At 35.8% G+C, this 16,189-nt stretch overlaps 1 protein-coding gene across 3 annotated transcripts in view; it reads left to right on the top strand.

Moving 5' to 3' along the window:
• LOC110021765 (DNA-damage-repair/toleration protein DRT111, chloroplastic) overlaps positions 1–12,647 on the top strand; it is an 18,502-nt gene extending 5,855 nt beyond the window's left edge. For all 3 annotated transcript variants that reach the window (XM_020720388.1, XM_020720387.1, XM_020720389.1), the window contains one exon: positions 12,322–12,647. In XM_020720388.1, the coding sequence (XP_020576047.1) occupies positions 12,322–12,618 (297 nt within the window). In that variant the 3' untranslated portion in view covers positions 12,619–12,647. The remainder of the gene's footprint in view (positions 1–12,321) is intronic.
• The last annotated feature ends 3,542 nt before the right edge of the window (positions 12,648–16,189 follow it).

Below are 16,189 nucleotides of genomic sequence, written 5' to 3'. Positions count from 1 at the left end.
GTAGCAGCAGATAAGGGTGTTGGGAGGAGGTGCGAAAGCAAAAGGAGGTTGCTAAGAGGGGCTGCGGCAGTTCGATAGGTTGCTGGAAGGAGGTGCGATAGCAAGGAGGGGTTCTGGAGTGGGTAAGGGTGCGGTAGCAAGGAGGGGTTGCGGCGGTAGGGAAGACTGCTCGGAGGATGTGTGGCAGCAGATAAGGGTGCTGGGAGGAGGTGCGGCAGCAAAGGAGGTTGCTGAGAGGGGCTGCTGGAAGGAGGTCTGGCAGCAAGGAGGGGTTCTTGAGCAGGTGCAATAGCCGAGAGGATGTGGGGAAGAGGAATAAGATAAGGAATCGACGGGATAAACACCACCTTGGAGCAGTATACAATTGGAGTATTATCTGTCGGATATAGCCCTAACAAGGGAAATAACTTAATGGTAGGAATCATAAATCAGAAATCAACAAAGCTGAACCATAAAGAATAAGCAACGAATGTATATTATGATAGGTGAGAGAATATGTGGGAAAGGAAAAGACCGGTAGATACTGCCCATTAGAAGGCTGAACTAGCACTCACATGCTAGACTGACCAGTCCAACCCTCGGCCCCGCATCAGTCTCCCGTGGTTTTGGGAGCTTCGACTTCATTCATCGAAGTTTCTGGTTTCTTGTAGCATGGAGTCAAGTTTGCCATATTGAAAGTAACATAGATATTATAATCTCTTAGTAGGTCCATTATATAGGTGTTGTCATTCCACAACACATCTTGATAGAATAAATATGCACTCTCTCGCATATCTTGAGCTGGAGCTGCATATAGATGTAAGTTTCCGTAATGTAACTCTTGAGCCTTAAATCTGAAACCTTCTTCCACTTCTCCTACTCAGTGGAATGTAGCTGATAAAACAATATATGAGAAAAAAATCAACTCTCACTAGCAACCACTCGGGAGAAACCTCTTCTTCACTTATAGGACCTGGATCTCATTGAAAATTTTTCTTCTTCGTCAAGTTCCTGAGACAAATTTCAAGTATGGGATTCATTCCTCTTGTCTGGACATCTGATAATTGGTGTCTGCTGAACTGAGTCTAATATCTGAATAACTTCATGTAATCTTCATGACTAGGCACGAAAGGGTCCCCTTTTTGATGTGTTAGACCTCCCTCAATAGGGGCAACTCAGAAATGAGTCTATAGATATGAATGGTCTGAATTTCTCTTATTTGGGCTTGTCCTGTGTCTAATATCGACTCCTCAAACTCATGACATCTTTGGACATCCAGGTAAGTTCTGTTGATGTTCCTGTTAACGCTTGCAAAATGCTAGCTCGAGGCACCACAATCTTGTACTATGTCGGAACACCCATTACATCAGAGTCATTACCTTCTAGAACAATTATTGTTACCTCAGTTGGAATCTCTCTATTGAGATCAACTGGAATCGTTGACATTTGTTTCTCATTGGTTGAAAATTGAGAATCCTCTATGAAGTCTTCATTTTTTTCCGGAGCACCGTTCATTTCTTCAACTTTTCGCTGATCAGTGAAAACGATTCACTCTCTTGCCTGTGCAATCTGATTCACTATGCCCAAACCCGTAGCTCCTGAAACACTTCTTGGCTGGGATGAATTTCGAAATGCAGGCTTGGTTCCACATGTTCACTCTGAATCAACTTTTCCGCTGATGGGGTCAGCTTGGATGTTCTCCTAGGTTTAATCTTGCTGTAAGATCTTGAGGTTGAACTATGTCTATAAGACGTGGTAGTCGCCCGGTGATGCGGTCTCTGCACTTCTGAAGTTAGGCTCTGAACATTTATCTGTAGTAAGCTAGTAGGAACTGACGTCGCTTCTCCCACTTCATCTTTGACCAGGTAGTAATTTTATGGTTTCCTTCACGTTGGCGTATGGACTACGAGCTTCAGATTCTCGTCTCATTTTCCCATTTGATTCTCCAGATCACGATCAAGCGTAATCCCTCATTGGGTTCCATCATCCATCTCTGCAAGTCTCTGTTGGAGATGATGGAGCTCTCGCTGTATCTTTTCCCGGGTAGACTTGGGCACATATTTCCTTGGTGTCATGGCTTGGTTTTAAAACCGTGGAGTAAAAGAGGGTGTAAAAGTTGATTTAGGATTGCTGATTTTGAAACTGAGTCAGGCAAAATTAGGATTAGGTGAAAGTTTTAGCTATGGCCTTGGGAATAGGAATAAGAGTGTAAGTGAGTCAAGCCGACTTGTGAGCCGACTCGAGCTCGGCTCAAGAAGTGGCTCGTGAATTGAGCTTGATGAGCTAACAAGCCAAGTTTAGCCAACTCCGACTCTGGCTCGTGAGCTAGCTCATTTAAAAAAGATGTTAATATTAAATATACTCAAAATATATTAAGGGTGTTGTTTGAGGCAGCTGCAACTTCTTAGCTTTTCACCTACAGCTTAGCTGCCTCAAAAAGCTGTTTGTTGCAGCTGTCTGAAAACAGTTGTGGGCCATTTTTTTGGACAAATGACCATCCTACGTCTGTGCAGTAATGCTGTTTGTAATCGAATATAAAATAATTTTTTTATTAAAAAAATTATTTTTTAAGCAATAAATTATTATTAATTAATAATTAATTAGTATCATTAATTTTAAAAAATTATATTTTTATCAAATAATTTAGAACTTAAAAATATGTTTATAAATTAATTAATTAATCATTATATAATAATATATAAATTTCTGTAATTATGATTAATTTGAAAATATATGAATTAATCATTAATTATTAATCAATTAAATTAATAAAAAAATATTATTATGTTAACTTTTAAAAAGCGAAATACATACATACATACATATACATGCATATATATTGAAGTTAAAATTGTTAAATATATGCATGTACATATTTTTGTGACAGCTCATTTGAATGCTGTGTGCAAATTTGTTCAGTTGTGTTCTATTTTAAGTCTAGGATTTGGTAAACTTTAGTTTTTCAAAATTTCTTCACTGCCTTGCTTGAAATTTTGGATTTACAGCATTTACTAAATCCATTACCAAATAAAAGAGATGTTTTTGAGAGGACTGCAATCTACAACCTATGTTTTGAATCAGAGTAGCATTTTGCCTACATACGACCCAAATCCTATATATTTACATCTCTAGCACCTAGAATTTATTTTGTGCATTTATACCACCAAAATCTTTCATAATATATAAAATATACCACCAGTTTAACTTCTAAAAAATGAAATACAGATTTTCATGCATAGGTAAAGCGTTGAGTATGTAAAAATTGGAGTTTTGACTGTTCGATATGTGAATGCATAGGATGAAGAATGGTATTTATGTATATATTCCAGTTTCCTGTAATTACGACCTCCTATAGTAATATATACATATTCTTATTAGTCATTCTAACAAAGAATACGATAGTTATTATCAATCGAGAACACGGGGCGGCGGGGTCGATTCCGCGGCCTGCTTTCCTCTTACTTTTGCTGCGAGAGGCCGCAAACACTGCAGAAAAGCGAAAAAAAAGATTGGTTTCGAGGTTTAGGGCCGTGCCGCTCAAAATAAGCGGGCCCCAAACGGAGCCTAAAGTTGATGACTTATCTTTAAAGTATTAAAAATGTTTTAAAATATATTTTTTTTCTAATTTATATTAAGTGTTTTCTTATTATTTATTTTTTAATTGCACATTCTATTTGTCTTTTTGTTATAACACAACCTTAAATTAATATTATCTCTTTTTCTAATAAAAAAGCCGGCTCGAACTCGAAGACATGCTCGAGCTCGAACTTGATAAAATTAATCAAGCTCAAGCCAAGGGTGGTTCTAGCTTGACTCAACTCATTTACAACCCTAAATAGGAAAGAAAGTTTTTGGCGGAGGGGTAATGCGTATGCTAGGAAACCCTAGGATAAAACTAGGGTTAACCTGATTCGGATACCGAATGATGCTGGAGTTAACCCAAACCACAATAGAAATGAAAATATTATTACTTAAACTCAAATTGATTACAACAACTCTCCAATACAGGAAATAAATGCTACAAGCATAAGACAGGACCTTAGGGCTATAGAGAATGTGATGAACTTCAGCTGGACAACGAGTGTGGGGGTGTTCGACGACCTATGGCTTCGCTAGAGAGGTTGCTGGGAGGAAGGGCATCAGTAAGGATTATGCAAGGAAGGCTGGCAGTAGCAAAGGAGGTTGCTAGGAGGGGTTGCTACGGTAGAGGAGACTGTTGGGAGGAGGTGCGGTAGCAAATGAGGTTGCTTTGGTAGGGTAGGCTGCTGGAAGGAGGTGCGGCAGCCAAGCGGCTGTGGGGTAGAGGTGAGGTAGTGGGAAAGAGGACTATGGTGTGGAATTGACAGGATAAACACTACCTCGAAGCAGGATACAGTCGTAGCATCACTTGTCCTTGAATGCAACCCTAACAAGAGAAATTGGCTGACAATAAAAATTTAAAATCATAATACAACAAAACTGAACCCTAAAGAGCAGGCGACAAATATATAATAAGATAGGTGGGAGAATAGGGTGGAAGGGGAAAGAAAAGGGCGGTAGATACCTCCACTGAAGGCTGGCCGGCTGGACCGACACTCACATGCTAGACCGACCGTTCCAGCCCTCAGCCCCGCATCACAAGTACTTATTAATTATACCTAATATATTTAGGGTATCTTTGCTGAGTGGAATCTATTCAAGTTTAGCTATATATAGCTTGGGTTAGGAAATTTGTTTTAAGGTTAGAGGATTATTCTTGTTTAGATCCACTGGTTTTCAGTTGAGGGTTTAGTCAGATTAAATTGTAATTACTGATGCTAGGGAGCTTGAATTCGACCTGAAGCATTTCCTGATGCTTGCCATACATTTCCTCATTGAAGAAGCTTCATAATTAGCTGAAAATTAAATTGGAGGTTTATGTGGGCTGCTATAATTTTTGAAGCAAGCCCCTAATTATCTCTTGAGGCAGCTGGTTTTGGCTCAATGCTGCTAGTAAGAGCACTTGTCCATTTAGGATGGTGTTTGATTTTGTCCAATTTTTTTTATAAGCCTATGGTATTAGGTGAGATGAATATTTAGAAATCTTCCAATATTTAAAATATCATCTGATAATTGAAGTTTGTAAACATTTTAAGATTTAAGGATATTGTTACCATATTTAGAAGAATACGATATCTTGCTAGTCAGGCATGGGGAAGTTTTTTTTCCTTAGTTTCATTTTTTTTTTGCTTTAATGCATTTTTATACTTTTTTGGGCTAGTAATTTATCTATCTATTTTTTTTGCTACTTTTTTTTTTTTTCTGGACTTAACTGTCTTTTTAAATTTTTATAATGATACCTAATTCATTTGGAAAGATTATCACAATTGATGAAAAAAGTTTGCTCCATGAATTTGAAGTCTGTCCCTATCAAGTTTGATACGTGAAGGAATTGGCATGTAAGTAACCTGCATGTGGACAATTCCTGTGCTTTTGAGTTATTGGGTGCAATATGGAGGCTTGCTGCTGGAAAGGAATGTTAATACTGCATTAAAAGAGTTCAGATAAGATAAAGTATTTAATGAAAAGGGTATGAATCATATATTAGACGTCAAGGTAAATCATATGAGAACTTGAACTTATTAGTTTTCAGAAGAATATGGTCTCTCCGAAGACCATCATCTACTAATTGTACCTCAACATGATTCCTTGGAGCAAGTGCTAACTATTAAAGATGGGCAATTCACTTAAAATGGCAGACATTCAACTTTCTTTGTTATTACGGATGCGTAACTAGTTGATGATTGGACTAATGCAAACTCTTATCAGCTACTGCAATAACTGAGTTTGAATTGTATCATAGGACTCTTCGACATAGGAGGAATGTCTCTGCTTGCATCGCTTTGGTGTTTGTTGAAGTAATAAGACGTTCATGGCTTAAGATGTGGCCTATGTCTGTTCCAAAGGCAATTTAAGCAACCAAAAAATTCGTTGAAGACAAGAAACTGCAGAACCTAGCTTCTGTCATCTTAACCTTGTTGAGTCAATTTCCTACCAAATGCTTTTGTTTGTGAGAGGTGTAGTGATGAAACTAACCTTGAAGGTGGCTAGTTCCTAAACTTAATGCAGAGCAAGTAGAGGGTTGATGCCAATTAATAATAGCCATAACACTTACCGGTGAGCTTCTAATGCTTTGGAAGAAACTTTCCTAAAATAGTGACTTGGGGTTGGAGGATGGTGCACCTTTTTGTTGGCCTACAAGCAATTTTTATCTTGTAACACCTCTAAAAGTAGCTGTAGCATTTTAGATAAGCGAGGCATTTAACACTGAAAGTATCATAAATAAGGATATTGTAAAGAAGACATCAAGAAACTTGCTAATAAAAAACCTTAATACTTGATTCATGATCCTCAAAGAAGTGTTTCGTCATTTGACAAATTAAATGCCAACATACTAAGCACTTATAGTGGTCATTAGAAGTAATCAAGGAAGTTAATTCATTTCCGAGGCTCTTCAAGTTTGATTGTAAAATATGATCTATCTTAGAGAACTATAAATATCCTATTATTATGTGTATCATCTACATTAGAAATATAAAATCTTTATTTAATAGTAGTTGTTTAATGGCTCTGTTACTAGCACGGGCTAAGATCTATTTTTCCTGGTGTTCAATCACTAGTACAACTTATGGACCAAGGCTTTTACAAATGAAGCTACATAGAAAGAAGCCTATCAACTTATTTTGTTTACATGTTTTTTGGATTTAAACCAAGTCAGTGCCATGCTAATGTCTCTTATTGGGGCATATTAAGGAGTTCATTCAAAATCAAATCACATATAAAGTAATTACTTCGGTAACAAATATTGTATGTTACTTGACAATTTAGTTGCTTAAACACAATAAGTGTCTCACTAGTTACAAGGCTGCAAGATATTAAGGCCATACACCAAAATCATGAACCTTTTGTAAATTCTTTATGTGATGCAATTTTTTAATATGCTTTTGATATTGACTTAGATTCTCAATGGAATTTGATAATTGACTTCTTAACAATTTAGAAGGCTTTTACATTAGAGCAATTTCATAGTAGTATTTTAAATTTAAATTTGTTTTCTTCTTTCCATGTTAGATAAGATTTTGATCATACAACTGTGATCTACTTAGAAGTAGCAAAGGTCAATATTTTAAGGCACAAGAGTATGCCTAAACTATTGCTAGAAGAGCCCTAAATGGTGTAAAGTGCATGTTTTTGCTGAAGGGTGATTAGCGAATGATCCAAAAAATATAGTTGGGCTTTCCTTGGAGGTGTACTAGAAGGGGCCACATTATTGCTATAGGAAAGATGATGACAATACCCATGTATATCCATTGCGTTATCATTACCCTTGTCTAGTTACTCTAGAGCATAAAAGATCACCTCTCGCTTGATATCAAATTCAACTATTAATGGATTTTGACATTACCTAAATCCCTTGTTCTTTTTTTAAAAAAATTGCTTTTAACAATTTACACTTTGAAATTGGTAAGGTACCATGTGATGATTTGAGTTCGTTGGTTGGTTATGAGTTGCTGTATGAGCTAGTTACAATATTGGGTTTTTAAATACATCTACATGAGCTAATGTTTCATTTCTTTTATAGTATTAGTAATTGGGTGACTTGGTGATCAATTTTAGCTAACTTTTTAAAATCTATTTGTTTTTAAGATGCTATATACTTCATTTATGCAACACTGATGTGTTGAAGATGATACATATACCAATCGTTGTGATTTTTGTTCTTTAGAGATTCAATTTTGGAATGTGTGCCATTCCTGCCATTAATTTATGAGGTATAAATTTAGTGGCATGCAGATGGTGTCACTTACTGGAAGGCAATACACATTGATAACATTTGACATGATAAAATGATTCAACTTTAACTCATTGGATAAGTTCCTAAAGTTAAGACTGGAAAACTAATTTTATATCACAAAGAAATTTACATAAATAACTTAGCGAATGATAAGAGATCTATGAAGTAATTCTTTACTAAAAAAATCGGAATACTAATATTTTGATATTATATAAAACAAAAACATCTCACTAATGAAAATAAATTTAACTAAAAAACCAAACAAACGTTTACAAAATTGTCTATAACAAAGCAACGAGTGTTCAAGTGATTAATCCTTCAACTTTAGGAAAAATTTATTGCTGATGAAGCTACTCTAGAGATGATGACCCAGCCATCAAGCTAACTTGATTCACAGTGAAACACATGATGCATACATACTAGGAATGATAACTCTCAAATAAATTTTGTTTATTAAGACACAAATACTAGGCATGATGCATGCAATGTGAACAATAAAACGATAAGATTAACTAATCAATCATCTTATATGATAGCGGTTATTGCCATTGCATTTATTAGATCAATCTTACATGTCAACTATTGAACTAAGGGCGCGTTCTTTTCGGCTTTTAGGCCGGCTTTATGAACCGGATTCCGTCGAACACATGTTTGTTTTCACGATTTCGACGATCACAGTTTCAAACCGTGACACAATTGTGGTTGAAATTTCTCCTAGCCGGGACCGCATAAATAATTCCATGTTTGAGGAATTCGCTCACACCTGTAACCTGTTCACTCACTATTTCCCAGATAAATCTTTTTTCAAATCCGCCGACGCCAACCTCTCGAAGGAAGAAGTCCACTGCCTCGAATGGCTCAACATTTATGATCCTCACTCGACCATATTCGTGAATTTCAACAACATAAATTTGACGAAGACCGAGCACCCTGCCAAGTTTGCATGGGTGCTTTCAAATAGTGGTTGTAGCTTTTTGTGGGTGATTAAGGGAGATTTGGTCAAGGAGAGATCACACTTCTTCCGCCAAAGTTTATTGATTCAACAAAGGGGATTGGGAAGACAGTGAGTTGATGCATGCAAGATTTGGTTCTCTTGCACCCAACGGTGGGATTTTTCTTGACTCACGCTAGCTGGAATTCTATCCTAAAGAGCTTCACCGCCGGTGTGCCAGTCTTGTGTTGGCCATTCTTCACAGAGTACCAGACTAATTTCAGTTATGCTTGTTTGGAATGGGAGGTGGGGATGAAGATGGACAATGATGTGAAGATAGAGGAGGTGGAAGAGATTGCGAGGGAGATGGTGTCTGGGTAAAGAAGGGGAGAGGAAATGAGGAAGAAGCTGATGAAGTGGAAGGAGAGTGCGGTTCGAGTTCTGGAAGAGGGAGGGTCTTCCAATGTGAATTTTGAGAAGGTCGTGAAGGAAGTATTTATCTAGAAATGAATTTATTAATTAATTATTAGTGTCAGCTATGGATGTATTTGGAGTAGCATCAATATATATGAATAGGGAGCTCGTATGGTCGTGCCAACTGCGGTTCCATCTCTGTTTTTTTTATACTAGCTTTAAATTCCTCAGCAATTTTTTTTATGGGATGTTGGCAAGAAGTTTGGAATATGGTTGATGATGCATAATGAGGAATCTATCTAATTACAATAAGATTTGGATGAAATTATTATTTTTTAGATTTCATTGGAAAATAGTTGATCATATGTAAAGGATGGTTAAATCACTTTATCCTTGATAATCTTTTTATTTCTCATTATCCCTCTGCTTGTTTAATTTACTACAATAGAGGGGTATTACGGACATTTAATTCACAAACAACCCTTTCAAAATTGAATTTTTCAAACAAAATAATTGCTTCCAGAATACTAGAGCAACTTTTGACCTGAGATTTCATAGTATAGTCACAACCGAAACAAACTTATCCTAACTTTGCAATAAAGTTCATTAAACATCTTGTAATAAATGACAGACAGAGCATATAAATGCTAAAATTGCCGTGAATATCCACACTAGATAAAGGATAATTTATCGAACTAGTTCTGCACTAAATACTACATATCAATTTTAGTAGTATTTTAAATTTAGAAGAAGGTTGTCAATAACTTGAAAGTCCAACAATCTCTCTCAAAATAGTTGTTATCTCACACACTTGACATTATTTCATAGTTTATGGGTATTGTATGAGAATTTGGTGTTGAAAGTAGTGAATAAATAAAAGTCAACATGTAGTCCCATCGACAATATTAGTTACAAAATAACTTTTATCTCCACTTGTAGAGGCTATGGAGAAACAAAAGTGGTTGCAGTCTCCTTGGCTTATATCTAACATACGTCTTTGGCAAGGTTACCTTGCAAGCTATAGCTAAAATCCAGCCTCGGTAGTGTCCAGCTCATGGCTAACCACATCCTGACACTTGGGCTTAGAAATATGTTACGTTGGTGCCTAGAGTTAGGGAAATTTTGTCTTTAGTAGCCTAAGTGAAATTTAGTCTTTTATAATTTATTATTATTCAGTAAAAATATGATTAATATGATTAGGGTTAGGGCATGCATGAGATTGATTTAGGGTTTGGGAGAGGTTTTCTATCTCTCGAATTGTAGAAATTGGGAGAGATCTCCTGCCTCTCAAATTGTGGGTGTTTATATTTGTATTCTTGTTGAGTTGTTTGTATTATTGAAAAAAAAAAAATTATTTTGCCCTAATTTCTGGGTGGAAATCGGCTGAAGTTTCCTATCAAGTAGTATTAGAGCATCGATCTGGAAAAAATAAGGCAAAATTGCATCACATAAAGAATTTACAAAAGGTTCATGATTTTGGTGTATAACCTTCAATATCTTGGGTGATGACATAAGGATTGACCAGGGATTTATTGGCTAAATCGAAAGGGAAAGAAAGAGATCAGACGGAAGGAATGGGAGGAGGAAAGCATCTTCTATCAAGAATTTCCTCCCAAGGCTTTGTTGTGGGGATGGATTAGAGATGTGTGATAGAGGCGAGTGGGTCAAAAATGGAGAAGAGATTATGCAAGGGGTATGGAGGAACACAAAGAAGAAGAGAAGACGGGGTGGGGTATGACTATGATTGAAGGAAGAAGAGGGAGAAGAAATTGGGGTGGAGATGCTAGGGTTAGGAAGTTGAAGATGCCGATCTTCAGACCAGAGGGTGGTAGGGAACACACATGGGATTGTGGACCGGGTGGAGCGATATTTTGCGGTGAATGGGTTAAATGGGGAGAAGTTCATGGTGGTAGGGATATGTTTGGAGGGGAAAGCCCCAACATGATTTCAGGCAATGGAGGTTAGATACTCGATCCGCTCTATGGAAGAATATAAAGATTGCTTGTTGGAATGTTTCTGAGTCATTTTGGAAGGAGACACAAAGGAGCAATTTTTTACATTAACTCTGGAAGAAACTTTCATGGAGTATAGGAAGAGATTCGAGCTCTTGTCTGTATAACTTGAGGGGAATTTCCGAAGTAGTATTGTACGGAAATTTCATAATGCGTCTAATGCCCGACATACGTGTAGCACTACAATCATTGAGACCATGATGCTTGGGAGAAATTATGGAATTAGTGCTATTGATTGAAGATCATAATGTCATAGAAGAAGCTAATAGGAGCAGCACAAGTGGAGTATCATGCTAAATTGTTATAACCATGATGATGCCAAAAGTTCAAATAGTTGAGGTTTATAAGGAGGCTTCATAGGACAAGAATCATGCATCATAATTGGGATGACACTCAAGTGTCTTATAGAGACAAACTTGGGAGAAACGAGGTAAGGGTTATGTTTTCGGTGTGTTGAGAAGTTTATCCCAAGACATCATTGCAAGGATCGAACATCATAAGTTTTCATAGTGTGTGATGGGGAGATAGAGGATTAAGAAATAGAGATGGCGGTGGTAGAGGGAATGTGGACTTGCATGGGCTGTGACTGGGACTTTCTTATTTTGTCTTGGCTTTATTTTTTCTGTTAAATGGCAGGCCATACATACATGGACTTCCAATCCATATTGTCAGTTCCATCAATCTAATCCATATCCTCACAATAATTCTATTTTGTCAAAATATATTTTTTCTAGAATTTGATCAAGTAATGGATGCTAGTAATTTGCTGGGCAGCCTTCCATTGGCTTGTATCAAAAACATAATTTAAATGAAACTTTCCAATCTCAGATGTTTGTTTTTGTTTCTTTTCAAATATAGGCTTGTTGTGATAGATTTCTTATTCTCAATTTGAGATATTCATTGGTGAAGGAAATTAATGAAATCCCAATAATGTGATGGCTGACTGCAAACCGTATATTTTATAAAAAATTTCAATTAGCTTTGTTCCATTCTTTTTAACTCAAAATTCTTTCTTCCAAGAATAATCACAGGTTACTAGGATTTCTCTTTTGAAGCTATTGCATGTTTTCTTTTTCTTCTAATATACAAAATTTTCCTAAGGAATACAACACTGCATTGGAAGCATAAAGAAAACATTGCTGCTTATCTTGCATTTGTTCTATTTTCTTCAGGTTGGACCTGGTGAAGTAGATGACGAGCTGGAAGAAGAGGTTGCTTCCGAGTGTTCGAAGTATGGCACAGTGACTCGTGTGCTAATCTTTGAGATAACAGAGCCCAACTTTCCAACTGACGAAGCTGTGAGGATCTTTGTTCAGTTCGAGAGATCCGAGGAAACAACAAAAGCACTGATTGATCTTGATGGCCGATACTTTGGTGGACGGGTGGTTAGAGCTGGATTTTACGACGAGGAGAGATTTGCGAAAAATGAACTGGCTCCTTTGCCGGGAGAAGTACCGGGTTTCTCTTGAATCAACAGCAGCTGAGGAAGGTCCCAATGGTCAGTTTGATTTTAATGAGAGTATTTACTTTTTTTATGTTTAGAATTTGTGTTAGATCCTTATTTTGGATTTGCTGCTTTTATGTATTGACTTCATATCAAAATAAGCTGTCTTCATTTTACTTGAATTGTCTATATCGGAGATTTAACTCTTTATCATATTTTTGAATCTGATAATAGCATATGTTTATAAATGTATTATATGACAAGGTAGTTTGAATGCTGAAAGATTTTAGGATGCATGAATTTTAGATTTGGTTTCCTTGTTATGTTATTATTGTCATTATTATTATTAAGAAATCAATATTTATATGCTTTGTGAAGAAGATTGAATCAACCTAATTTTTTGTTCAACGTTATATTTGAAGCATCTAGGGGCTGTTTACTTTTTTCATTAGTAACATGGTTATATTTATTTATTGAAAGAATTACATGCATACTCATGTATTTATATATATATATAAATATATATATATATATAGAGATATAGAGAGAGATATATATATATCATCTTTCTTTAAGTTGGTGATGGTGATATTGTCTAAGTGATAATAATTAAATTTAGCTCTTAGATATATAAATACATATGAATTGTGTGATATTTATATAAATGCACCTTGCTTGGTAATCATGCCTTTTTTTTTTTTTTTTTTTTTTGCAAAGTTGCATTTTGTATGGTAACTGCAAACTTAATTTTGTTTTAATGGCATACAAGGTTACTGTTAAAAATAAATTAATTAAATCTAAGCCTTATTTCAATGTAGCATGTGGGATTATTCGTGGAAATCATTTCTCAACCTAGGTTTTGTAAATAAGAAATTCATGTGCATTGATGGTTGTGATGAAGCTTGACATTTGTTTTTTAAGCATGAAATTACCCAATGTAACTAATAAATTCATAATTTACTCGTTAATCCAACTACTATCAGAAAACAAATATAAGTTTAGTCACAACGAGATCTTAAGGAATCACCTCACTCATTACACACAAAGATCAAATCAATTCAATAACAATCCAAACATCCACCAACATCAATCAAACTGATCAATCCACACTAAAACAAACACATTACACTTGAAACAATTATAACTCACAAGCACACCAACACAAATAACCTATGGGTTGCATCCAATGAAGCGCTTGGTTTAACGTCCTCAGTCTGACGAATCCTAAGGTTATACATATTTCACTTACCACTTTTCTCCTGAGGGTTTTCTAATCCTCTTACAAGTTTTCTCTACTTTTGAGTTGTATAGTTCAAGGTCCGCAGTATGTGAACTACGCATTCAACTATATATACTTAACTAATAGGACATATATCCATTACTTCAAGTACTCAAAAATATTTTTGGTATTTTGGATTTTCTCTTAAATAGACCCATAATAAATAAACACACTAGATAATAACACTACAATTTTCAAATCTAAGTCTTTCAGGTTCAACTAAAATTCTCCTAAAGTTCGTACTGTAACTTCCAGATAACGGTGCCAAAAACTTGACCTGATCCGCAGCTACGCAGTTGTTTAGTTTCTTAGCAAAAAACTTGACCCAATTTCTTTAGGTGGTTAGTGTGCAAAATGGATATATTATAGGCTTTATGATTTAATTTATAAATTACACATTATGGGTTCTTCGTAAGTATACATATCATTCAAGTAATATGGAGCTCTAATGAAGTTCGATTATTGATCCCACATGGAAGCGAGACAGGAAACTCTATAGGATAAGTTTGTCTTCTACTTCCAGGTATTAGTTTGGAATGTCGATTAAGAGTATTTTTCTTACAACTACTCCTAAATACAAACTTAAATCTAAAGTTAAACATAACTAGATAAATTGGTTTGGTGAATTTTGAGGTGTAAAAACCACCTTTCTCTTGTGCTGACCTGAATAATGTGCAGGAATGAGATGCTTAGAATTTAATGTGGCCAATGATAATAAGAGCAAAAATCTATGTTACTCTCTTCCGAGTGTATAACGTAGCTCAGTTAGCCTAAGGCTGATTCCTTAAAATAACTAGATTATCAGGTCAAAACTTCTAGCATGTCACCCTAGTGTCTCCTTCTCATAATAGCCCTCTAATTGGCATAATCGTAGATTTAAGGTACAAAGTCGTAGATCAATTTGGTTAGTAATCTAGCCTGTCACCTTAGAATCACTAATTTGCACCCATCAACGAATATCTCCCTAACATTGCATTCAAACTTAGGACTAGTTTTCCTTCACCCATAAGTTCAATGTGGTTCTTCCTAGTTATTAAAGCTATCGCCCTTCCAGAGCTTATGGGTTTACAACAAATTTTAACACACCAATTGGCCAGATTGATTAGTAAATGAAGCATGAAGAACCATCACTATGATATGAAAAACCTATTCTAACATACATCCTAGCATCCTAAACATCCATCCTATTCATTGCAAAAGAAATGTATTCTACTTCACAAAGCAGGTTTCACACACAACAAAAAACTTCATTAAGTCAATGCAAATCCACTAGATAAGGGTTTACAACAAGTACAAGATAATGAAGAACACAATACTTATGTTTTTTTCTTTGAAAGAAAGATGAAAATCCCTCAAACAAAGTCTCTGTTTGATCCATGCAATGCTAATACAATCCCTTACAAATATCTCTAAAATTCCCTCACCAATCTCTCCAGAAAAGGTAAAAATCTACATTTCATAATCTTATCTACGACTTCTCGGCTTTCCTGGAGAATTTCAGGACTTAGAAATGCCAAAAATTATTTTTGCAAACATCTAGATCCGTCAAATAACTCCTTGGGGTGTGTAGAAACCGCCCATGGACAGTTCGGGCGCTTATGCGCCAGTCTGCCACCCTAGGCGTTGTCTACTCTGTTTTTTGGGTAGAGATTGGCATCTAGGCGCCACCTTGCTGGTAGTATCCCCGTTTGCTTTATGTTTTGTCCCGTTTCAGCTCCAATCGCTCCAAGTGTTATATCTGCAAGATAAACATAAAAATAACTGTTCTTTAAAGTGCAATTTCATTCAGATAAATTTAAAGGAGATTAAAGGAGATTAAGCATAAAAAAAACATGTCACCTACACATTGAATGCAGTTGAAAGAAGGGTTAAATATTTCAAATAAAAATGATCAGCGCCAAGTCAAGTTACTCTGTGATTTGTTATCTGAGCTTAGCTTATCTTAAGATCCAACTAATGTAGTTTATGACAAGCTCTTTTTAATTTTCTTCTCAAAGAAGTAATGAGTTGACGACCTCATTTTTTACTCTGAGGTGCAATATTAGGTCTTCACAAGATTTTATTCTTTGAATAAGAGGAGGAGATGTTAAGTTCTTAAGTTGAGGGAAAACATGTTTGCATTCATTAAACCAGTCAAAATGATTTGCACTTCTTAAGACCTTGAAAAATGTTGAATAGTTATTTCCTGATTTTGAGATGAAGCAACTTAGGCTAGCAGTTTGGCCAGTTAGAAATTGCAATTCCTTAGCATTTTTTTTAATGACATTTCCAGTATTACTTTGCCTTTTTTTTGTTCATTTTTATGCTTTGAGGGTGG

The sequence above is a fragment of the Phalaenopsis equestris genome, unplaced genomic scaffold, assembly GCF_001263595.1.
Source record: "Phalaenopsis equestris unplaced genomic scaffold, ASM126359v1 Scaffold000143, whole genome shotgun sequence".
NCBI lineage: Eukaryota > Viridiplantae > Streptophyta > Magnoliopsida > Asparagales > Orchidaceae > Phalaenopsis > Phalaenopsis equestris.
Note: the sequence above shows the minus strand (reverse complement) of the source record. Positions and strands in the feature narration are given on the sequence as shown.